Raw genomic sequence first — 26,201 nt, 5'->3', positions numbered from 1 at the left:
GGACTCAGCGGTGTACAAACCCCTCTCTCTCCTGTCTCTGTAACAGCCTTACCCAGAGGCCTCAGCGGTGTACAAACAACAGCCTTAACCAGAGACCTCAGAGGCCTTACCCAGAGAACTCAGCGGTGTACAAACCCCTCTCTCTCCTGTCTCTCTAACAGCCTTACCCAGAGGACTCAGCGGTGTACAAACCCCTCTCTCTCCTGTCTCTGTAACAGCCTTACCCAGAGAACCCAGCGGTCTACAACCCCCTGTCAGCGGAGGAGCTACAGAGGATAAAGAATGAGAAGAAGGCCAAACAGGTGGAGAAGAAACAGAAGACGACAGAAAACAGGAAGCACCTGGCCAGCGTCAGGGTGGTGCAGAGAAACCTGGTGTTTCTAGTGGGACTGTCACAGAGACTGGCCGACCCCGAGGTAGGAACACAGAGACACACCCGGAGATCTGAGAATAACACTCCTAAAAACAACACAGAGGGAATATTTATTCATTATCGTCGTCATCAATGACTGATGTGAGATTATCCTTCTTTTCCTTTCCTGCTTCCTGTAAATTCACTTAATGAGAGGAGGGGGAGGGAGGAGGGAGAGGGAGGGGGGAGAGACAGGGGGAGAGAGAGGGAGGGACAGGGGGAGGGACAGGGAGGGACAGAGAGAGGGGGAGGGACAGGGGGAGAGAGAGGGAGGGACAGGGGGAGAGAGAGGGAGGGACAGGGGGAGAGGGAGAGGAGAGGGAGGGGGGAGAGAGAGGGAGGGACAGGGGGAGAGAGGGAGGGAGAGGAGGAGCGGGGGGGGGAGGGAGGGAGGGGGGAGAGAAAGGGGAGAGAGAGGGAGGGAGAGGGGGAGAGAAAGAGAGGGAGGGAAGGAGCGGGGGGAGGAGAGAAAGAGAAGAGAGGGAGGGAGGGAGAGGGAGAGATGTGGTAACTCTGGAGGCAGTGGAGTGTGATATAATATGCAGAGGATGAGATTATAGGGTGAAGCTAGTTTATAATGGAAATTAAATGACTACCCAGACTATTTACATTCCTAACCCCCCCCCCCCCCCACCCCCTCTCTATACACCACTGCTACTCTCTGTTGTCATCTATGCATAGTCACTTTAATATCTCTACCTACATGTTCATACTACCTCAACTAACCGGTGCCCTTCCGGTGCCCCCCTCTTTATAGTCTCGCAATTGTTATTTTACTGCTGCTCTTTAATTACTTGTTACATTTATTTCTTATTTCTATCTGTATTTTTTAAAACTGCATTGTTGGTTCGGGACTCGTAAGTAATCATTTCAGTGGTTGTATTCAGCGCATGTGAAAAATCCAATCTGATTTAATGTAAGGCTTGTGGGGTAATAGGCTTTGTATCCCCACTGGGGCTATAAATGACCCAGGAATATTTCATCACTAAACCTCATGTAGAATCACACTAGTTGGTGATTTATTCAGTGTTGTGAAAAGGCTCCATTAGCAGAAAGCTGGAGCAGTTTCCTCTGTAGTGTAATGTACAACAGAAGGGTTTTGGTGAACCCAACAACACCAGAATAAAAGACCTTGTCTAAAATCTCTAGGGGGAAAAATAGCCGGTTTGTCTGGAATCTGGTTTGTCTGGAATCTGGTTTGTCTGGAATCTGGTTTGTCTGGAATCTGGTGTAATCTGGTTTGTCTAGGTTTGTCTGGAATCTATTTGGCTTCTAGGCATCAGCCTTTCTGTTTGCTAATTTCCCACACAACAACAACAACAACAACAGTAAGTACAGGACAACAACAACAACGGTGTGTTCCGACGTGGTCCCGGATGATCGTCATAGCAACAACCCTCCACACAAATAGACAGGACACCAATATTCGGATCTGTTCACAGAAAAAATAAATAAAATGATGTGTCAGGAAGATACTGAGTTTACCATGCTGTTGGAATCGGACATGACAACACCTTTCTGTTGTCCTATCCTCTCACGGTTGAACCCCGTCTGCTCACGTGCACTCTGCTGTTTCTACGCACACGGACCAGCAACATTTTCCCATGTCTGTCCTCGTTGTTTCTGGCTGGCCTGATATAGTGGTGTTTGATTATCACACAGCTGCTACTGCCAATGGTTTCACTCAGTCTTTAAGGGAGAGAGAGAGAGGGAGAGAGAGAGAGAGGGAGAGAGAGAGAGAGAGAGAGGAGGGAGCATTGGTCAAACAAAGGCTGCAAAGAGATGTCTTGAGCTCTGGTCGAAGTGGACGGAGAGTGACCAGAATGTCAAAACTATCGTCGCCCAGCGGCTCGGGCCATAGCAACCACCAACCAACCACTTCCCTCTTTTACCCCTCTCACTACCCTGGACTCCTTCCACAGAAACCACCAACATAACGGATCAGAAACCTCCTCACTGCAGATCAGAAACCACCAACACTGCGGATCAGAAACCTCCTCACTGCGGATCAGAAACCTCCTCACTACGGATCAGAAACCTCCTCACTGCAGATCAGAAACCACCAACATAGCGGGTCAGAAACCTGCTCACTGCGGATCAGAAACCTCCTCACTACAGATCAGAAACCTCCTCACTACAGATCAGAAACCTCCTCACTGCAGATCAGAAACCACCAACATAACGGATCAGAAACCTCCTCACTGCAGATCAGAAACCTCCTCACTGCGGATCAGAAACCTCCTCACTGCGGATCAGAAACCTCCTCACTGCAGATCAGAAACCTCCTCACTACAGATCAGAAACCTCCTCACTACAGATCAGAAACCTCCTCACTGCAGATCAGAAACCACCAACATAATGGATCAGAAACCTCCTCACTGCAGATCAGAAACCTCCTCACTGCGGATCAGAAACCTCCTCACTGCAGATCAGAAACCTCCTCACTGCGGATCAGAAACCTCCTCACTGCGGATCAGAAACCTCCTCACTGCGGATCAGAAACCTCCTCACTGCGGATCAGAAACCTCCTCACTGCGGATCAGAAACCTCCTCACTGCGGATCAGAAACCTCACTACGGATCAGAAACCTCCTCACTGCGGATCAGAAACCTCCTCACTGCGGATCAGAAACCTCCTCACTGCGGATCAGAAACCTCCTCACTGCGGATCAGAAACCTCCTCACTGCGGATCAGAAACCTCCTCACTACGGGTCAGAAACCTCCTCACTACGGATCAGAAACCTCCTCACTACAGATCAGAAACCTCCTCACTACAGATCAGAAACCTCCTCACTGCAGATCAGAAACCACCAACATAACAGATCAGAAACCTCCTCACTGCAGATCAGAAACCTCCTCACTGCGGATCAGAAACCTCCTCACTGCGGATCAGAAACCTCCTCACTGCGGATCAGAAACCTCACTACGGATCAGAAACCTCCTCACTGCGGATCAGAAACCTCCTCACTGCGGATCAGAAACCTCCTCACTGCGGATCAGAAACCTCCTCACTGCGGATCAGAAACCTCCTCACTGCGGATCAGAAACCTCCTCACTACGGGTCAGAAACCTCCTCACTACGGATCAGAAACCTCCTCACTACAGATCAGAAACCTCCTCACTACAGATCAGAAACCACCAACATAACAGATCAGAAACCTCCTCACTGCAGATCAGAAACCTCCTCACTGCAGATCAGAAACCTCCTCACTGCAGATCAGAAACCTCCTCACTGCGGATCAGAAACCTCCTCACTGCGGATCAGAAACCTCCTCACTGCAGATCAGAAACCACCAACATAACAGATCAGAAACCTCCTCACTGCAGATCAGAAACCTCCTCACTGCGGATCAGAAACCTCCTCACTGCAGATCAGAAACCTCCTCACTGCAGATCAGAAACCTCCTCACTGCGGATCAGAAACCTCCTCACTGCGGATCAGAAACCTCCTCACTGCGGATCAGAAACCTCCTCACTGCAGATCAGAAACCTCCTCACTACAGATCAGAAACCTCCTCACTGCGGATCAGAAACCTCCTCACTGCAGATCAGAAACCTCCTCACTGCGGATCAGAAACCTCCTCACTGCAGATCAGAAACCACCAACATAATGGATCAGAAACCTGCTCACTGCAGATCAGAAACCTCCTCACTGCGGATCAGAAACCTCCTCACTGCGGATCAGAAACCTCCTCACTACGGATCAGAAACCTCCTCACTACGGATCAGAAACCTCCTCACTGCGGATCAGAAACCTCCTCACTACGGATCAGAAACCTCCTCACTGCGGATCAGAAACCACCAACCAAACGGATCAGAAATCATCAAAATTATTTTCTCGTTCTGACTGTCTTATCGTAACAGTTTTGGAGCGTAATTGCCTGTTGTAACATGATTATAACAGTTATGTTTTGATGATGTGTAGACTTAACTACATTTCCCAACAGCCCCTCTGTTTTCTCTGTCCGTCCCAGATTCTAAAGAGACCCGAGTATTTTGTGAAGTTTGGGAAGGTCCACAAAGTAGTCATCAACAACAGCACCTCATACGCCGGCTCACAGGTATGAGGGGGGGGGCGGGAACTTCCTGTGGGCGAGGATGATTGACAGTAATGTTGTAGTTTAAATGGATGGCGTTTGGTTGGTTGATAGTAATACATTTCTAATGCACTCCAACACAATATACAGCCATAACACCAGTACAAGGGAAATACATAAAGTACATAGCTTGATTGATCCATTGATTGTCTTGGTCTTGTCCCCCCAAGGGTCCCAGTGCCAGTGCCTATGTCACTTACATCCGCTCAGAAGACGCCCTCAGAGCAATACAGTGTGTCAACAACCTAGTAGTAGACGGCAGAACACTGAAGGTAAGTTTGGGGAAATATACCACGGTATGTACATCTGGTCTGGGCACAGGACAAAACAATAAGCATATCTGTATTAGATCGACGTTTGAAATGTCCGCTTCTCTGATGTCAATTTCTACACCTTTCACACAGGATGTATTGTATGTTGGCTGTAATAACAATTGTGTGATGTTTTTAAAATCTTCTTTTCAAACAGCCCCATTTTTATTTTTTATTTTTACCTCTTTCTTGTCGGCATTCACCTTTTTAATATAGCCACTGCTTAGCCGGCAAGGAGGAAGAGCCGTTCAACTTTGACCCTGTTGTTGGTAACGTTGTCATGGTGAATAAAAAGTGTTCTGGTAATTATATGAGCTGGTTAGCCAGCTGGATGGCTAGCTAACAAGATAACCAAAAACATTGTCTATAAAAGTTGATTTTAGTTGTCATATCCTGAATACATTTTTAAACCGATTTCTATTTGGGTGCGAAAAAAGAGCGTGTAGCATTGTTGGTTGGGCCAGACTGGCAAGATGTCGCGCCCAGACGGGTTGGGCCAGACTGGCGAGACGTCGCCCAGACGGGTTGGGCCAGACTGGCGAGGCGTTGCCCAGACGGGTTGGGCCAGACTGGCCCGAGACGTCTCGCCCAGACGGGTTGGGCCAGACTGGCCCGAGACGTCTCGCCCAGACGGGTTGGGCCAGACTGGCGAGAAGTCGCCCAGACGGGTTGGGCCAGACTGGCGAGACGTCGCCCAGACGGGTTGGGCCAGACTGGCGAGGCGTCGCCCAGACGGGTTGGGCCAGACTGGCGAGGCGTCGCCCAGACGGGTTGGGCCAGACTGGCGAGGCGTCGCCCAGACGGGTTGGGCCAGACTGGCGAGGCGTTGCCCAGACGGGTTGGGCCAAACTGGCCCGAGACGTCTCGCCCAGACGGGTTGGGCCAGACTGGCGAGACGTCGCCCAGACGGGTTGGGCCAGACTGGCGAGGCGTCGCCCAGACGGGTTGGGCCAGACTGGCGAGGCGTGGGCCAGACTGGCCCGAGACGTCTCACCCAGACGGATTGGGCCAGACTGGCGAGATGTCGCCCAGACGGGTTGGGCCAGACTGGAGAGACGTCGTCGCGCCATTTGTGTTTATACTTTTTCATAATGACAAGTTTGATGTCAGACAACAACAATAGAATGTCCGTGATTGAATGCCAAAGCAGGTAAGAGGAGAGGTTTATCCTGAGGCGTTAGCGACTTGTCATCTCGGTTTTAAAAGGGGTTTAACTTGAATTTTCTTGACTAAATGAAGGCGTTTCCCTTTTCTACTCGTTCAATCAAGATCCCTGTCTTGGGGAATTATTGCCAAGCGTGTAGTACATGTGGATATCTCGTGCATAGTTTGACCTAACGAACTGTCGTTGTGTTCTACAGGCTTCTTTAGGGACGACGAAGTACTGCAGCTAACGAACTGTCGTTGTGTTCTACAGGCTTCTTTAGGGACGACAAAAAACTGCAGCTAACGAACTGTCGTTGTGTTCTACTGGCTTCTTTAGGGACGATGAAATACTGCAGCTAACGAGCTGTCGTTGTGTTCCGCAGGCTTCTTTAGGGACGACGAAATACTGCAGCTACTTTCTGAAGAGCATGGGGTGTCCCAAACCCGACTGCATGTATCTACACGAGCTGGGGGACGACGCGGCCAGCTTCACTAAAGAGGAGATGCAGGTAAGAGGACCAATTTCAATACTTAGGAAAGGCTCTTTCTCAATACAATCTTTCCTCCGATCCTCACCCTGCTATCTCCTACCTCCTTCTCAAAACACATTTGTGGGAATGGTTTGAGGGACCTGGGACCTTCTCCTCCAATTCATGCTTGAGAAGGAGACGAATAATAGATGGGATGCGATGAACTGAGGAGAATTGAAATGGGAGTCCCAGGATTGTAGTGGTGTCGACTTCACAGCGGGTGTTTTATCTTTCTAACGGGATCCTCTGTGTCGCTCTGTGTCGTCTGTCAGGCAGGGAAGCATCAGGAGTATGAACAGAGGCTGTTACAGGATCTGTACCAGAACCCCAGCTTTACCACCCAGACCTCAGGAGGGGAGACGACCAAGAGCTCTAAACCCAGCTGTTTGCAGAGGTAGGCCAAGAGCTCTAAACCCTGCTCTTTACAGAGGTAGGCTAAGAGCTCTAAACCCTGCTCTTTACAGAGGTAGGCTAAGAGCTCTAAACCCTGCTCTTTACAGAGGTAGGCTAAGAGCTCTAAACCCAGCTGTTTACAGAGGTAGGCTAAGAGCTCTATACCCTGCTCTTTACAGAGGTAGGCTAAGAGCGCTAAACCTTTACAGAGGTAGGCTAAGAGCTCTAAACCCTACTCTTTACAGAGGTAGGCTAAGAACTCTAAACCCTGCTCTTTACAGAGGTAGGCTAAGAGCTCTAAACCCTGCTCTTTACAGAGGTAGGCTAAGAGCTCTAAACCCTGCTCTTTACAGAGGTAGGCTAAGAGCGCTAAACCTTTACAGAGGTAGGCTAAGAGCTCTAAACCCTACTCTTTACAGAGGTAGGCTAAGAACTCTAAACCCTGCTGTTTACAGAGGTAGGCTAAGAGCTCTAAACCCTGCTCTTTACAGAGGTAGGCTAAGAGCGCTAAACCCTGCTCTTTACAGAGGTAGGCTAAGAGCTCTAAACCCTGCTCTTTACAGAGGTAGGCTAAGAGCTCTAAACCCTGCTCTTTACAGAGGTAGGCTAAGAGCTCTAAACCCTGCTCTTTACAGAGGTAGGCTAAGAGCGCTAAACCTTTACAGAGGTAGGCTAAGAGCTCTAAACCCTACTCTTTACAGAGGTAGGCTAAGAACTCTAAACCCTGCTCTTTACAGAGGTAGGCTAAGAGCTCTATACCCTGCTGTTTACAGAGGTAGGCTAAGAGCTCTAAACCCTGCTCTTTACAGAGGTAGGCTAAGAGCTCTAAACCCTGCTCTTTACAGAGGTAGGCTAAGAGCGCTAAACCTTTACAGAGGTAGGCTAAGAGCTCTAAACCCTACTCTTTACAGAGGTAGGCTAAGAGCTCTATACCCTGCTCTTTACAGAGGTAGGCTAAGAGCGCTAAACCTTTACAGAGGTAGGCTAAGAGCTCTAAACCCTGCTCTTTACAGAGGTAGGCTAAGAGCTCTAAACCCTGCTGTTTACAGAGGTAGGCTAAGAGCGCTAAACCTTTACAGAGGTAGGCTAAGAGCTCTAAACCCTACTCTTTACAGAGGTAGGCTAAGAGCTCTATACCCTGCTGTTTACAGAGGTAGGCTAAGAGCTCTAAACCTTTACAGAGGTAGGCTAAGAGCTCTAAACCCTACTCTTTACAGAGGTAGGCTAAGAGCTCTATACCCTGCTGTTTACAGAGGTAGGCTAAGAGCTCTATACCCTGCTCTTTACAGAGGTAGGCTAAGAGCTCTAAACCCTGCTGTTTACAGAGGTAGGCTAAGAGCGCTAAACCTTTACAGAGGTAGGCTAAGAGCTCTAAACCTTTACAGAGGTAGGCTAAGAGCTCTAAACCCTGCTGTTTACAGAGGTAGGCTAAGAGCGCTAAACCCTGCTCTTTACAGAGGTAGGCTAAGAGCGCTAAACCCTGCTCTTTACAGAGGTAGGCTAAGAGCTCTAAACCCTGCTCTTTACAGAGGTAGGCTAAGAGCTCTAAACCCTACTCTTTACAGAGGTAGGCTAAGAGCGCTAAACCTTTACAGAGGTAGGCTAAGAGCTCTAAACCCTGCTGTTTACAGAGGTAGGCTAAGAGCGCTAAACCCTGCTCTTTACAGAGGTAGGCTAAGAGCGCTAAACCCTGCTCTTTACAGAGGTAGGCTAAGAGCTCTAAACCCTGCTCTTTACAGAGGTAGGCTAAGAGCTCTAAACCCTACTCTTTACAGAGGTAGGCTAAGCGCTCTAAACCCAGCTCTTTACAGAGGTAGGCTAAGAGCGCTAAACCTTTACAGAGGTAGGCTAAGAGCTCTAAACCCTGCTCTTTACAGAGGTAGGCTAAGAGCTCTAAACCTTTACAGAGGTAGGCTAAGAGCTCTAAACCCTACTCTTTACAGAGGTAGGCTAAGAGCTCTATACCCTGCTGTTTACAGAGGTAGGCTAAGAGCTCTATACCCTGCTCTTTACAGAGGTAGGCTAAGAGCTCTAAACCCTGCTGTTTACAGAGGTAGGCTAAGAGCGCTAAACCTTTACAGAGGTAGGCTAAGAGCTCTAAACCTTTACAGAGGTAGGCTAAGAGCTCTAAACCCTGCTGTTTACAGAGGTAGGCTAAGAGCGCTAAACCCTGCTCTTTACAGAGGTAGGCTAAGAGCGCTAAACCCTGCTCTTTACAGAGGTAGGCTAAGAGCTCTAAACCCTGCTCTTTACAGAGGTAGGCTAAGAGCTCTAAACCCTACTCTTTACAGAGGTAGGCTAAGCGCTCTAAACCCAGCTCTTTACAGAGGTAGGCTAAGAGCGCTAAACCTTTACAGAGGTAGGCTAAGAGCTCTAAACCCTGCTCTTTACAGAGGTAGGCTAAGAGCGCTAAACCTTTACAGAGGTAGGCTAAGAGCTCTAAACCCTGCTCTTTACAGAGGTAGGCTAAGAGCTCTAAACCCTGCTCTTTACAGAGGTAGGCTAAGAGCGCTAAACCTTTACAGAGGTAGGCTAAGAGCTCTAAACCCTGCTCTTTACAGAGGTAGGCTAAGAGCTCTAAACCCTGCTGTTTACAGAGGTAGGCTAAGAGCGCTAAACCCTGCTCTTTACAGAGGTAGGCTAAGAGCTCTAAACCCTGCTCTTTACAGAGGTAGGCTAAGAGCGCTAAACCTTTACAGAGGTAGGCTAAGAGCTCTAAACCCTACTCTTTACAGAGGTAGGCTAAGAGCTCTAAACCCAGCTCTTTACAGAGGTAGGCTAAGAGCACTAAACCTTTACAGAGGTAGGCTAAGAGCTCTAAACCCTGCTCTTTACAGAGGTAGGCTAAGAGCGCTAAACCTTTACAGAGGTAGGCTAAGAGCGCTAAACCTTTACAGAGGTAGGCTAAGAGCTCTAAACCCTGCTCTTTACAGAGGTAGGCTAAGAGCTCTAAACCCTGCTCTTTACAGAGGTAGGCTAAGAGCGCTAAACCTTTACAGAGGTAGGCTAAGCGCTCTAAACCTTTACAGAGGTAGGCTAAGAGCTCTAAACCCAGCTGTTTACAGAGGTAGGCTAAGAGCGCTAAACCCTGCTCTTTACAGAGGTAGGCTAAGAGCTCTAAACCCTGCTGTTTACAGAGGTAGGCTAAGAGCGCTAAACCTTTACAGAGGTAGGCTAAGCGCTCTAAACCTTTACAGAGGTAGGCTAAGAGCTCTAAACCCAGCTGTTTACAGAGGTAGGCTAAGAGCGCTAAACCCTGCTCTTTACAGAGGTAGGCTAAGAGCGCTATACCCTGCTGTTTACAGAGGTAGGCTAAGAGCTCTATACCCTGCTGTTTACAGAGGTAGGCTAAGAGCTCTATACCCTGCTGTTTACAGAGGTAGGCTAAGAGCGCTAAACCCTGCTCTTTACAGAGGTAGGCTAAGAGCTCTAAACCCTGCTCTTTACAGAGGTAGGCTAAGAGCTCTATACCCTGCTCTTTACAGAGGTAGGCTAAGAGCGCTAAACCCTGCTCTTTACAGAGGTAGGCTAAGAGCTCTATACCCTGCTGTTTACAGAGGTAGGCTAAGAGCGCTAAACCTTTACAGAGGTAGGCTAAGAGCTCTAAACCTTTACAGAGGTAGGCTAAGAGCGCTAAACCTTTACAGAGGTAGGCTAAGAGCTCTAAACCCTGCTGTTTACAGAGGTAGGCTAAGAGCGCTAAACCCTGCTCTTTACAGAGGTAGGCTAAGAGCGCTAAACCCAGCTCTTTACAGAGGTAGGCTAAGCTCTTTAGAGGAGAACACTATCCTGGGATCCATTTTGATACCTGACGCTTGACTGATGTCTTTTGAAGAGCTGAGATTGACTCGTGTTACATTCGTCTCCCTTCTCTTCCCCCCCTTCGCTCTCTTCCCCTCCCCCCCCCCCCCGCTCCCCCCCCCCTTCGCTCTCTTCCACCCCCTTCCCCTGCCCGCTCTCTCCTCTTCTCTACAGATCCAACAGTAACAACAGTCATGGACAAGACGCGTGGCCAGCGTTACAACCCACGGGGAAGACGACCAATGGTCTATCGGAGCACAGTAAGAGCCCGCCGTCAAACGGCGGCGGCTTGGACTCTGAACACGTGACACCGGACGGACCAGAACGTGACGTTGGCCCGGGCTCTGTGACCGGCCTCTCGCCTTTCTCCTCAAGCCGTGACCCCCCAAGGTAAAAGGGCGGTACACACTTCACTCGAGCACGTCCGAGTACCTATAATGTTTCCGCGGCGCTGGTCTACGACGCTCCATCGCTCTGTTTGTGTGCATCAGTCTTTAACAACCGTCCACTGACATTAACTCCCCAAACCCATTTTACACACAGCTTCTTATCTAAAGGCCCCATTTGAAATGTTTTCACACAAAGAACAATGACTGACATGAGAAGTAGAATTTTAATTTATCCTGTTTCCCGGGCAACAACTCCTTCAAACCTCCTCAATGCTCTACTGGTTATCTCTCGTCTACTGGTGTTGCTGTTATCTCTCATCTACTGGTGTTGCTGTTATCTCTCATCTACTGGTGTTGCTGTTATCTCTCTTCTACTGGTGTTGCTGTTATCTCTCTCTACTGGTGTTGCGGTTATCTCTCTTCTACTGGTGTTGCTGTTATCTCTCTCTACTGGTGTTGCTGTTATCTCTCGTCTACTGGTGTTGCTGTTATCTCTCTACTGGTGTTGCTGTTATCTCTCTACTGGTGTTGCTGTTATCTCTCTACTGGTGTTGCTGTTATCTCTCGTCTACTGGTGTTGCTGTTATCTCTCTACTGGTGTTGCTGTTATCTCTCTACTGGTGTTGCTGTTATCTCTCTACTGGTGTTGCTGTTATCTCTCTACTGGTGTTGCTGTTATCTCTCGTCTACTGGTGTTGCGGTTATCTCTCATCTACTGGTCTTGCTGTTATCTCTCACCTACTGGCGTTGCTGTTATCTCTCATCTACTGGCGTGGCTGTTATCTGTTATAGCAGCAATGTTCCAACATCTAGTGGAAAGCCTTCCCAGAAGAGTGGAGGCTGTTATAGCAGCAATGTTCCAACATCTAGCGGAAAGCCTTCCCAGAAGAGTGGAGGCTGTTATAGCAGCAATGTTCCAACATCTAGTGGAAAGCCTTCCCAGAGGAGTGGAGGCTGTTATAGCAGCAATGTTCCAACATCTAGTGGAAAGCCTTCCCAGAAGAGTGGAGGCTGTTATAGCAGCAAAGAGGGGATCAACTCCATATTAATGCTCATGGTGATGGAATTATATGTTGGACGAGCAGGTGTCCACATCCTGTTGGTGATTGTAGTGTAATTTCATCTCTGGTCATCCTCTCCACACCATGGTTGTTCTAACAGGGCTGCTGTGTCTTTCAGCCCCAGGGACCCTCTGCCAGACGTCACCAGGAGCAGGGACACACAACATGGGGACTCCTCAGAACGTCACAACCTGGTAAGATGGAGGACATGGGAGAGTTTTCAGGGGCTGGGAAATGTTATGCCAAGATGGTCTTTATTCAACTTTAGCTGCAGATTCCCATCTACCAAGTCTATCTGTTGCTTCCTAGACATCTTGATTGAAAAGCTGTTACACATTGGTCAGTATTATTCTTCATAATAAAACAACAACTCATCAGTGTTGCTGACTAATGGTTTATTCATTCTAATATTATTGCTCTCGCTTCTTCTCCCTCCCTCCCTCCCTCCCTCCCTCCCTCCCTCCCTCCCTCCCTCCCTCCCTCCCTCCCTCCCTCCCTCCCTCCCTCCCTCCCTCCCTCATATCCCTCATATCCCTCATATCCCTCCCTCCCTCCCTCCCTCCCTCCCTCCCTCCCTCCCTCCCTCCCTCCCTCCCTCCCTCCCTCATATATCTCCCTCCCTCCCTCCCTCATATATCTCCCTCCCTCCCTCCCTCATATATCTCCCTCCCTCCCTCCATCCCTCATATATCTCCCTCCCTCCCTCCATCCCTCATATATCTCCCTCCCTCCCTCCCTCCCTCCCTCCCTCCCTCCCTCCCTCCCTCCCTCCCTCCCTCTCTCTCTCTCTCTCTCTCTCTCCCTCCCTCTCTCTCTCTCTCTCTCTCTCCCTCCCTCTCTCTCTCTCTCTCTCTCTCTCTCTCTCTCTCCCTCCCTCCCTCATATCCCTCCCTCCCTCCCTCCCTCCCTCCCTCATATCCCTCCCTCCCTCCCTCATATCCCTCCCTCCCTCCCTCCCTCCCTCATATCCCTCCCTCCCTCCCTCATATCCCTCCCTCCCTCCCTCCCTCATATCCCTCCCTCCCTCCCTCCCTCCCTCATATATCTCCCTCCCTCCCTCCCTCACTCCCTCATATATCTCCCTCCCTCCCTCCCTCACTCCCTCATATCCCTCCCTCCCTCCCTCCCTCATATATCTCCCTCCCTCCCTCCATCCCTCATATCTCCCTCCCTCATATCCCTCCCTCCCTCCCTCCCTCCCTCTCCCTCCCTCCCTCCCTCCCTCCCTCCCTCCCTCCCTCCCTCCCTCCCTCCCTCCCTCCCTCCCTCCCTCCCTCCCTCCCTCTCTCTCTCTCTCTCTCTCTCTCTCCTCCCTCACTCCCTCATATCCCTCCCTCCCTCCCTCCCTCCCTCTCCCCCTCCCTCTCCCCCTCCCTCATATCCCTCCCTCATATCCCTCCCTCCCTCCCTCATATCCCTCCCTCATATCCCTCCCTCCCTCCCTCATATCCCTCCCTCATATCCCTCCCTTCCTCTCTCCCTCCCTCTCTCCCCCTCCCTCCCTCCCCTCCTCCAGCTCCCAGACAGTGACTCTCCGTCGCCCCCTCCTGTCCTCTCCGGCCCTCCTGGTTTCTCCAAAGCCAGCCAGGTGGTTCCCATCAGTGTGACTACTCGGTCTCCCTTTCAGGGGGCTGCCGCCGAGTCCCAGTCTCTGTTCTCAGACAACAGTAACTATCGCCATCCTAACCCCGTCCCCAGCAGCCTCCGTGGGTTCCCCAGCACCTCCACACATAACAACCACGACACCTGGCCCACTGCACCCCAACCACACAGCCTCTTCACTTCAGGTACAGTGGGAACTCAATATAAACGACAAGTATATATATCTTTTTTTATCTGTGTACGTTACAAATGGGAGATCCATACTCTTTTTGATCATGTCATCTAATTGATTTACTGGGGGTTTGTCCAGTGTCGAGGCGGCCTGGCTACTGTCGAGGCGGCCTGGCTACTGTCGAGGCGGCCTGGCTACTGTCGAGGCGGCCTGGCTACTGTCGAGGCGGCCTGGCTACTGTCGAGGCGGCCTGGCTACTGTCGAGGCGGCCTGGTCACTGTCGAGGCGGCCTGGCTACTGTCGAGGCGGCTTGGCTACTGTCGAGGCGGCTTGGCTACTGTCGAGGCGGCCTGGCTACTGTCGAGGCGGCCTGGCTGCTGTCGAGGCGGCCTGGCCGCTGTCGGAGGCGGCCTGGCCGCTGTCGGAGGCGGCCTGGCCGCTGTCGGAGGCGGCCTGGCCGCTGTCGGAGGCGGCCTGGCCGCTGTCGGAGGCGGCCTAGTTTGTTTGTGTATTAATTATAGGCATTTTAAAAGCTTTTTCTGTCAAATTTGACATCACTGATATCTTTCTCTTTCTTCCTCCCTCTCCTCCTCCAGATTCCATCCCAGTATCGTCCTCAACAGACTGGCAGGCAGCCTTCGGCTTCGGCTCATCCAAACAACAGACGTCAGAAGATGACTTGGGATTCGATCCTTTCGACATCACCCGTAAAGCCCTGGAGGACCTGATAGAGAAGGAGCTCAGCCTCCCGTCCCTCTCCATCTCCCCAGGTCCCTTCCCCCCCCACCACCACCACTCACTCCTCTCCACCGTAGCTGCTCCTGGTCCCCCTGGAGAGCTGATACCCCGTAACCACTTCTTCTCTGGGCCCATCTCCGGTCTCTCTAGTAATCACTGCTTCTCCCAGATGCATCAACACCACCCTCCACAACAGGCTGTCTATAACTCCTTCAGCTTCCCCGGACAGCCGCCTTCATCATCATCGTCCTCGTCTTCATCACAGACCAGCCGCCACCCCTGGATGACGTCTGCCCCGAACCGAAATAACTTCACGACGCACTTCGGCGGCAACCGTACGGTGTCACAACACAGCAGCTTCCTGGACCTGATGCTGCCCAGTGCAGGGCGGGGAGGCATCGCCACGACAGGTAATACATACCATAATAATGTATACAGAGCGTTCAGAAAGTATTCAGACCCCTTGACGTTTTTGTCCACATTTTGTTACGTTACAGCCTTATTCTACAATGGATTAAATTAATGTTTTTTACTCATCAATCAACCACAATACCCAATAATGACATCACAATACCCCATAATGACATCACAATACCCCATAATGACATCACAATACCCCGTAATGACATCACAATACCCCGTAATGACATCACAATGCCCCGTAATGACATCACAATGCCCCATAATGACATCACAATGCCCCATAATGACATCACAATGCCCCATAATGACATCACAATACCCCGTAATGACATCACAATACCCCGTAATGACATCACAATACCCCGTAATGACATCACAATGCCCCGGTAATGACATCACAATGCCCCATAATGACATCACAATGCCCCATAATGACATCACAATACCCCGTAATGACATCACAATACCTGGTAATGACATCGCAATACCTGGTAATGACATCACAATACCTGGTAATGACATCACAATGCCCCATAATGACATCACAATGCCCCATAATGACATCACAATGCCCCATAATGACAAAGCAAAAATGGGATTTTAGAAATGTTTGCTAATTTCTTTTTTAAAAAAACCTCACATTTACATAAGTATTCAGACCCTTTACTCCTTTGGCAGCGATTACATCCTCGAGTCTTCTTGGGTATGACGCTACAAGCTTGACACACCTGTATTTGGGAAGTTTCTCCCATTCTTCTCTGCAGATCCTCTCAAGCTCTGTCAGGTTGGATGGGAAGCGTTGCTGCACAGCTATTTTCAGGTCTCTCCAGAGATGTTTGATCGGGTTCAAGTCTGGGCTCCGGCTGGGCCAATCAAGGACATTCAGAGACTTGACCCGAAGCTACTCCTGCATTGTCTTGGCTGTGTGCTTAGGGTCGTTGTCCTGTTGGAAGGTGAACCTCCACCCCAGTCTGAGGTCCTGAGCGCTCTGGAGCAGGTTTTCATCAAGGACCTCTCTGTACTTTGCTCAGTTCATCTTTGCCTCATTCCTGACTAGTCTCCCAGTCCCTGCAGCTGAAAAATATCCACACAGCATGATGCTGCCACCACCATGCTTCACCGTAGGGATGCTGCCACCACCGTGCTTCACCGTAGGGATGGTGCCAGGTTTCTTTTGGCATTCAGGCCTTAGCGTTCAATCTTGGTTTTATCAGACCAGAGAATCTCGTTTCTCATGGTCTGAGACTCTTTAGGTGCCTTTTGGGGAAACTCCCAGCGGGCTGTCATGTGCCTTTTACTGAAGAGTGGCTGGCGTCTGGCCACTCCCATAAAGACCTGATTGGTGGAGTGTTTCGGAAAGGTTCTCCCATCTCCCATAACATGATACAGTCCAGACTCCCAGTACAGACTAAGTGGAGCGATAACATGATACAGTCCAGATTCCCAGTACAGACTAAGTGGAGAGGACTTGGGTGTAATGTATAAAATATAGTCAATGAGAAGGACTTGGGGATAATGTATGAAATATAGTCAGTGAGAAGGACTTGGGGATAATGTATGGAATATAGTTATATAGTTATGACTGGGAACAGCTGTCCGTGTTTATAACGGGGACATGGAACGCTGCCAGTGGTAGTTATGACTGGGAACAGCTGTCCGTGTTTATTATAATGGAGACATGGAATGCTGCCAGTGGTAGTTATGACTGGGAACAGCTGTCCGTGTTTATTATAATGGAGACATGGAACGCTGCCAGTACATGGAACGCTGCCAGTGGTAGTTATGACTGGGAAAAGCTGTCCGTGTTTATTATAATGGAGACATGGAATGCTGCCAGTGGTAGTTATGACTGGGAACAGCTGTCCGTGTTTATTATAATGGAGACATGGAATGCTGCCAGTGGTAGTTATGACTGGGAAAAGCTGTCCGTGTTTATAATGGAGACATGGAATGCTGCCAGTGGTAGTTATGACTGGGAACAGCTGTCCGTGTTTATTATAATGGAGACATGGAATGCTGCCAGTGGTAGTTATTACTGGGAACAGCTGTCCGTGTTTATTATAATGGAGACATGGAATGCTGCCAGTGGTAGTTATTACTGGGAACAGCTGTCCGTGTTTATTATAATGGAGACATGGAACGCTGCCAGTGGTAGTTATTACTGGGAACAGCTGTCCGTGTTTATAATGGAGACATGGAACGCTGCCAGTGGTAGTTATGACTGGGAACAGCTGTCCGTGTTTATAATGGAGACATGGAACGCTGCCAGTGGTAGATATGACTGGGAAAAGCTGTCTTTGTTTATAATGGAGACATGGAACGCTGCCAGTGGTAGTTATGACTGGGAACAGCTGTCCGTGTTTATTATAATGGAGACATGGAATGCTGCCAGTGGTAGTTATGACTGGGAACAGCTGTCCGTGTTTATAATGGAGACATGGAACGCTGCCAGTGGTAGATATGACTGGGAAAAGCTGTCTTTGTTTATAATGGAGACATGGAACGCTGCCAGTGGTAGTTATGACTGGGAACAGCTGTCCGTGTTTATTATAATGGAGACATGGAATGCTGCCAGTGGTAGTTATGACTGGGAAAAGCTGTCTTTGTTTATAATGGAGACATGGAACGCTGCCAGTGGTAGTTAAGACTGGGAAAAGCTGTCTTTGTTTATAATGGAGACATGGAACGCTGCCAGTGGTAGTTAAGACTGGGAAAAGCTGTCTTTGTTTATAATGGAGACATGGAACGCTGCCAGTGGTAGTTAAGACTGGGAAAAGCTGTCTTTGTTTATAATGGAGACATGGAACGCTGCCAGTGGTAGTTAAGACTGGGAAAAGCTGTCCGTGTTTATAATGGACACATGGAATGCTGCCAGTGGTAGTTATGACTGGGAAAAGCTGTCCGTGTTTATAATGGACACATGGAATGCTGCCAGTGGTAGTTATGACTGGGAAAAGCTGTCCGTGTTTATAATGGACACATGGAATGCTGCCAGTGGTAGTTATGACTGGGAACAGCTGTCCGTGTTTATTATAATGGAGACATGGAATGCTGCCAGTGGTAGTTATTACTGGGAACAGCTGTCCGTGTTTATTATAATGGAGACATGGAATGCTGCCAGTGGTAGTTATGACTGGGAAAAACCCAACCCTGCAGCTCTCTTTTTTTGTGTGTTTTTTTGTCCACAAACAATCCCATGAGGTCATTGAATTGCATTGCATTGTGGGTAAGTAATAGGTAATACATGAGTGAGAGAACCACTGGGTGGCAGCACATGATTACCCTAGTGTAGTGTCGTGGCTGGAATGACCATCAGAACAGAACAGACTCACCCAGTCAGCCAACAGTATAGAAGATGTCATAGGATGTTAATTCCAGGGTCATATGTACAGATTTTGCATCACTGTTTGGCTATATAGCTTTGAAATAATGTATAATAATAATAATATAATTATAATAATAATATAGCAAATTGATCAAAGAATCTAAATGCCTATGGTTAGGTAGTTGAGCTCCTACATTGACTGCAAACCATTTTTACAATCCATCTTTCTCTCTGACTGACCGACAACGTAATCCTCCCCAGGACGAGTCAGATCTGTCTGACCAGTATAGGAATCAGACCATGGCCTCTGACCTGAACGACCTCTTCCTGTGTGAGGAACAGAAACAAACACGTTTATCAGAGCCACCTCCACTCTCGCTCCTCATTCGTCCGACGGCTCTTTGTTTGGCTGTTACTGACCCACCTCTGCTCTCTGGATGGCTGCCCAGAATAAACAATGTCGACTGTCATTGGCCAGTTCAACACCCCCCCCCCAGGGCTGTATCTCAAATAGCACTTGTTCCTTATATAGTGTAGAACAACTTGTGACCAGGCCGTTTGGGGTCAGCCGTGGTTCTGGGTCATTCATCCTGTGAGGCTGACAAGTGAGTGTCGGGCTCCTCTTCGCTTTTCCGTTTACATCAGCACCCCCTCCCCTCCTCGGCTCTCCTCCGCACCACACTGAGGTGAATATACCACACTGAGGTGAATATACCACATCCAGACACTGAGGTGAATATACCACATCCAGATACTGAGATGAATATACCACATACAGATACTGAGATGAATATACCACATACAGATACTGAGATGAATATACCACATACAGATACTGAGGTGAATATACCACACTGAGGTGAATATACCACACTGAGATGAATATACCACACTGAGATGAATATACCACACTGAGGTGAATATACCACATCCAGACACTGAGGTGAATATACCACATCCAGATACTGAGATGAATATACCACATACAGATACTGAGATGAATATACCACATACAGATACTGAGATGAATATACCACATACAGATACTGAGGTGAATATACCACACTGAGGTGAATATACCACACTGAGATGAATATACCACATCCAGACACTGAGATGAATATACCACATACAGATACTGAGATGAATATACCACATACAGATACTGAGGTGAATATACCACATCCAGATACTGAGATGAATATACCACATACAGATACTGAGGTGAATATACCACACTGAGATGAATATACCACATCCAGATACTGAGATGAATATACCACATACAGATACTGAGGTGAATATACCACACTGAGATGAATATACCACATCCAGATACTGAGATGAATATACCACATACAGATACTGAGGTGAATATACCACACTGAGATGAATATACCACATCCAGACACTGAGATGAATATACCACATCCAGACACTGAGATGAATATACCACACTGAGATGAATATACCACATCCAGACACTGAGATGAATATACCAGATACTGAGATGAATATACCACATCCAGACACTGAGATGAATATACCACACTGAGATGAATATACCACACTGAGATGAATATACCACATCCAGACACTGAGATGAATATACCACACTGAGATGAATATACCACATCCAGACACTGAGATGAATATACCACATCCAGATACTGAGATGAATATACCACATCCAGACACTGAGATGAATATACCACATCCAGATACTGAGATGAATATACCACATCCAGACACTGAGATTAATATACCACATCCAGATACTGAAGTGAATATACCACATCCAGATACTGAGATGAATATACCACATCCAGATACTGAGGTGAATATACCACATCCAGACACTGAGATGAATATACCAAACTGAGATGAATATACCACATCCAGACACTGAGATGAATATACCACATCCAGACACTGAGATGAATATACCACACTGAGATGAATATACCACATCCAGACACTGAGATGAATATACCACATCCAGACACTGAGATGAATATACCACACTGAGATGAATATACCACATCCAGACACTGAGATGAATATACCACATCCAGACACTGAGATGAATATACCACATCCAGACACTGAGATGAATATACCACACTGAGATGAATATACCACATCCAGACACTGAGATGAATATACCACATCCAGATACTGAGATGAATATACCACATCCAGACACTGAGATGAATATACCACACTGAGATGAATATACCACACTGAGATGAATATACCACATCCAGACACTGAGATGAATATACCACACTGAGGTGAATATACCACATCCAGACACTGAGATGAATATACCACATCCAGACACTGAGATGAATATACCACATCCAGACACTGAGATGAATATACCACATCCAGACACTGAGATGAATATACCACACTGAGGTGAATATACCACATCCAGACACTGAGATGAATATACCACATCCAGACACTGAGATGAATGTACCACATCCAGACACTGAGATTAATATACCACACTGAGATGAATATACCACATCCAGACACTGAGATTAATATACCACACTGAGATGAATATACCACATCCAGACACTGAGATTAATATACCACATCCAGACACTGAGGTGAATATACCACATCCAGACACTGAGAGGAATATACCACACTGAGATGAATATACCACATCCAGACACTGAGATGAATATACCACACTGATATGAATATACCACATCCAGACACTGAGATGAATATACCACACTGAGATGAATATACCACATCCAGACACTGAGATGAATATACCACATCCAGACACTGAGATGAATATACCACATCCAGACACTGAGGTGAATATACCACATCCAGACACTGAGATGAATATACCACATCCAGACACTGAGATGAATATACCACATCCAGACACTGAGATGAATATACCACATCCAGACACTGAGGTGAATATACCACATCCAGACACTGAGGTGAATATACCACATCCAGACACTGAGATGAATATACCACATCCAGACACTGAGATTAATATACCACACTGAGGTGAATATACCACACTGAGATGAATATACCACATCCAGACACTGAGATTAATATACAACATCCAGACACTGAGATGAATATACCACATCCAGACACTGAGATGAATATACCACACTGAGATGAATATACCACATCCAGACACTGAGATGAATATACCACATCCAGATACTGATATGAATATACCACACTGAGATTAATATACCACATCCAGATACTGAAGTGAATATACCACATCCAGATACTGAGATGAATATACCACATCCAGATACTGATATGAATATACCACATCCAGACACTGAGATGAATATACCACACTGAGATGAATATACCACATCCAGATACTGAAGTGAATATACCACATCCAGATACTGAGATGAATATACCACATCCAGATACTGATATGAATATACAACATCCAGACACTGAGATGAATATACCACATCCAGACACTGAGATGAATATACCACACTGAGATGAATATACCACATCCAGACACTGAGATGAATATACCACATCCAGATACTGATATGAATATACCACACTGAGATTAATATACCACATCCAGATACTGAGATGAATATACCACATCCAGATACTGAAGTGAATATACCACATCCAGATACTGATATGAATATACCACACTGAGATTAATATACCACATCCAGATACTGAAGTGAATATACCACATCCAGATACTGAGATGAATATACCACACTGAGATTAATATACCACATCCAGACACTGAGATGAATATACCACATCCAGACACTGAGATGAATATACCACATCCAGATACTGAGATGAATATACCACATCCAGACACTGAGATGAATATACCACACTGAGATGAATATACCACATCCAGATACTGAGATGAATATACCACATCCAGACACTGAGATGAATATACCACATCCAGATACTGAGATGAATATACCACATCCAGACACTGAGATGAATATACCACATCCAGATACTGAGATGAATATACCACACTGAGATGAATATACCACATCCAGACACTGAGATGAATATACCACACTGAGATGAATATACCACATCCAGACACTGAGATGAATATACCACATCCAGACACTGAGGTGAATATACCAGATCCAGGCACTGAGATGAAGCTAGATCATTGTGCACTGCAGACAACTGTACAGCCCATCCTCCATCCCTCCAACAGTCTCCATTTTGAAAGCAGGTGCTTTTAAACTGACAGCCTCTCGTTGTTGTGTGTTGTGTTGTATGTTGCGTGTGCTCTGACTATCAAGTCATAGTTCACAGCGAGCCACTGAGCTTTTTGGCAGACATTACTACCCTCCCTCCCTCCCTCCCAACTCCCCAAAGCCCCCAGCCCATCTTACAACAGCATTATGATTCAGTTCGATGAATGTTTCTAATGGTCAGTTCTCACACTCTCCTCTGTGTTGTGTTTGCTGCAGACAGAGAGTTCAATGACACCTTCTTGACGTTCTTCTCCGGGATGATGTCTGCCTAGTTTCGCTCTGAGGTGTTCCCTGAGATGGCCTGTCTGGTTCTCTGGTTCCCTGAGCTGGCCTGTCTGGTTCTCTGGTTCCCTGAGATGGCCTGTCTGGTTCTCTGATTCCCTGAGATGGCCTGTCTGGTTCTCTGGTTCCCTGAGATGGCCTGTCTGGTTCGCTGGTTCCCTGAGTGGCCTGTCTGGTTCTCTGGTTCCCTGAGATGGCCTGTCTGGTTCGCTGGTTCCCTGAGTGGCCTGTCTGGTTCTGGTTCCCTGAGATGGCCCGTCTGGTTCTCTGGTTCCCTGAGATGGCCTGTCTGGCTCTCTGGTTCCCTGAGATGGCCTGTCTGGCTCTCTGGTTCCCTGAGATGGCCTGTCTGGCTCTCTGGTTCCCTGAGATGGCCTGTCTGGCTCTCTGGTTCCCTGAGATGGCCTGTCTGGCTCTCTGGTTCCCTGAGATGGCCTGTCTGGCTCTCTGGTTCCCTGAGATGGCCTGTCTGGCTCTCTGGTTCCCTGAGATGGCCTGTCTGGCTCTCTGGTTCCCTGAGAGGGCCTGTCTGGCTCTCTGGTTCCCTGAGATGGCCTGTCTGGCTCTCTGGTTCCCTGAGATGGCCTGTCTGGCTCTCTGGTTCCCTGAGATGGCCTGTCTGGCTCTCTGGTTCAAGTCTATGTGGGCAGTTATGTGCTTTTTACTGAGGAGTGGCTTCCGTCTGGCCACTCTACCATAAATGCCTGATTGGTGAAGTGCTGCAGAGGTGGTTGTCTTTCCGGAAGTTTCTCCGATCTCCACAGAGGAACTCTGGAGCTCTGTCAGAGTGACCATCGTTCCCTTCTCCCCTGATTGCTCAGTTTGGCCGGTCAATTGAATTTACCACAGGTGGACTCCAAGTTGTAGAAACATCTCAAGGATGATCAATGGAAACAGGATGCACCTGAACTCAATTTCAAGTCTCATAGCAAAGGGTCTGAATCCTTAAGCAAATAATTTTTTATTTTATTTTTATTAATTTGCCTCCTATTAACCTCCCGAATAAATCCTGTTCGCTTTGTCATTATGGGGTATTGTGATGTCATTATGGGGTATTGTGATGTCATTATGGGGTATTGTGATGTCATTATGGGGTATTGTGATGTCATTATGGGGTATTGTGATGTCATTATGGGGTATTGTGATGTCATTATTGGGTATTGTGATGTCATTATTGGGTATTGTCTGTAGATTGATGAGAAAAATGTTTTATTTAATCCATTTTAGAATAAGGCTGTAACATAACATGGGGCGGCAGGGTAGCCTAGTGGTTAGGGTGTTGGACTAGTAACCGGAAGGTTGCAAGTTCAAACCCCCGAGCTGACAAGGTACAAATCTGTCGTTCTGCCCCTGAACCTGCAGTTAACCCACTGTTCCTAGGCCGTCATTGAAAATAAGAATTTGTTCTTAACTGACTTGCCTGGTTAAATAAAGGTAAAATAAAATAACAAAATGTGTGAAAAAGTCTGTCTGGAATACTTGTCGAATGCCCTGTGTTTTGGGCAGGGTAGTCAAGCCTTGCTTGGCAGATGCTTGCTTGGCAGGCCCAGGATTTGGGTTTTGTCAGAAACAACCACTAGTCTACTAGTCTGGGATTAAATGAATTCGGACACATAATCCCACTATATTGCTGGGATCCATAATATGTATTGTGGAGAGGCTGTGAGAGGCTGTGGGAGACTGTGGGAGGTTGTGAGAGACTGTGACTGTGTGAGACTGTGAGAGGCTGTGGGAGACTGTGACTATGTGAGACTGAGAGACTGTGAATGTGAGAGACTGTGAGAGACTGTGAATGTGAGAGACTGTGAGAGACTGTGAATGTGAGAGACTGTGGGAGACTGGGAGGCTGTGAGAGACTGTGACTGTGAGAGATTGTGAGAGACTGTGAGAGACTGAATGTGAGAGACTGTGAAAGACTGTGACTGTGAGAGACTGTGAATGTGAGAGACTGTGAGTGACTGTGTGAGACTGTGAGTGACTGTGAGTAACTGTGAGTGACTGTGTGAGACTGTGAGAGACTGTGAGAGACTGTGAGAGACTGTGACCGTGTGAGACTGTCTGAGATTGTGAAACATCTAATCCTCCCCACTGTCAGATACTGTTCTCTCCTTCCTTCCATCCAATCCTCCCTACTGTCAGATACTGTTCCTTCCATCCAATCCTCCCTACTGTCAGATACTGTTCCTTCCTTCCATCCAATCCTCCCTACTGTCAGATACTGTTCCTTCCTTCCATCCAATCCTCCCTACTGCCAGATACTGTTCCTTCCTTCCATCCAATCCTCCCTACTGTCAGATACTGTTCCCTCCTTCCATCCAATCCTCCCTACTGTCAGATACTGTTCCCTCCTTCCATCCATCTAAACCTCCCCACTGTCAGATACTGTTCCTTCCTTCCATCCAATCCTCCCTACTGTCAGATACTGTTCCCTCCTTCCTTCCATCCAATCCTCCCTACTGTCAGATACTGTTCCTTCCTTCCATCCAATCCTCCCTACTGTCAGATACTGTTCCCTCCTTCCATCCATCTAAACCTCCCCACTGTCAGATACTGTTCCCTCCTTCCTTCCATCCAATCCTCCCTACTGTCAGATACTGTTCCCTCCTTCCTTCCATCCAAACCTCCCCACTGTCAGATACTGTTCTGTTTAGAATGTCTATTCCCGAAGTGCATAAATTCACAGACATTATCAGAGAACTATATCTTCTGACTGAGGATAGTGGAGCTCTGAAGCTCCCCCTATACTACCATAATGTCTGTCTGCTCTAGTATCAACCCAACGGTCTCAGTAAAATACTATGGGAAGTAGATTGTCCAATAGGGCTGTTCTCTTCACCCCTGTAGTCCATAACAGCCTGGAAACAATGCTGAATCAATGGCAGTAAAACAGGGTTATTGCCAATTGGACATCGACCAATCAATGCACTCCGTCTAGGGTCCCATCCAATCAATTTTCTTCCTTTTAAGATGACGTTCAATCACCAGCGAGCAGAAGACCGCATCAATCTAAGAAACGGTTATCGTGGTCCAAATGGCACTCTATTCCCTCTGAGCCCTGGTCTATAGTAGTGTTCTATATAGGGCCCCGGTCTATAGTAGTGTTCTATATAGGGCCCTGGTCTATAGTATTGTTCTATATAGGGCCCCGGTCTATAGTAGTGTTCTATATAGGGCCCTGGTCTATAGTAGTGTTCTATATAGGGCCCTGGTCTATAGTAGTGTTCTATATAGGGCCCCGG

General features: G+C 47.8%; 1 protein-coding gene across 1 annotated transcript in view; it reads left to right on the top strand.

The window, feature by feature from the left end:
* The window catches only part of LOC139394285 (CCR4-NOT transcription complex subunit 4-like), a 45,800-nt gene that overhangs the window by 14,975 nt on the left and 4,624 nt on the right, over positions 1-26,201 (top strand). The window contains exons 3-11 of the mRNA XM_071142312.1: positions 219-416; positions 4,387-4,473; positions 4,680-4,781; positions 6,350-6,475; positions 6,769-6,890; positions 10,865-11,080; positions 12,259-12,334; positions 13,657-13,927; positions 14,511-15,062. Coding sequence (XP_070998413.1) covers positions 219-416; positions 4,387-4,473; positions 4,680-4,781; positions 6,350-6,475; positions 6,769-6,890; positions 10,865-11,080; positions 12,259-12,334; positions 13,657-13,927; positions 14,511-15,062 — 1,750 coding nt within the window. The remainder of the gene's footprint in view (positions 1-218; positions 417-4,386; positions 4,474-4,679; positions 4,782-6,349; positions 6,476-6,768; positions 6,891-10,864; positions 11,081-12,258; positions 12,335-13,656; positions 13,928-14,510; positions 15,063-26,201) is intronic.

Source organism: Oncorhynchus clarkii, unplaced genomic scaffold (assembly GCF_045791955.1).
Source record: "Oncorhynchus clarkii lewisi isolate Uvic-CL-2024 unplaced genomic scaffold, UVic_Ocla_1.0 unplaced_contig_10307_pilon_pilon, whole genome shotgun sequence".
In the NCBI taxonomy this organism is placed as follows: Eukaryota; Metazoa; Chordata; class Actinopteri; order Salmoniformes; family Salmonidae; genus Oncorhynchus; species Oncorhynchus clarkii.
The sequence above is the reverse complement of the archived record's forward strand: the minus strand, read 5'-3'. Positions and strand labels throughout refer to the sequence as shown.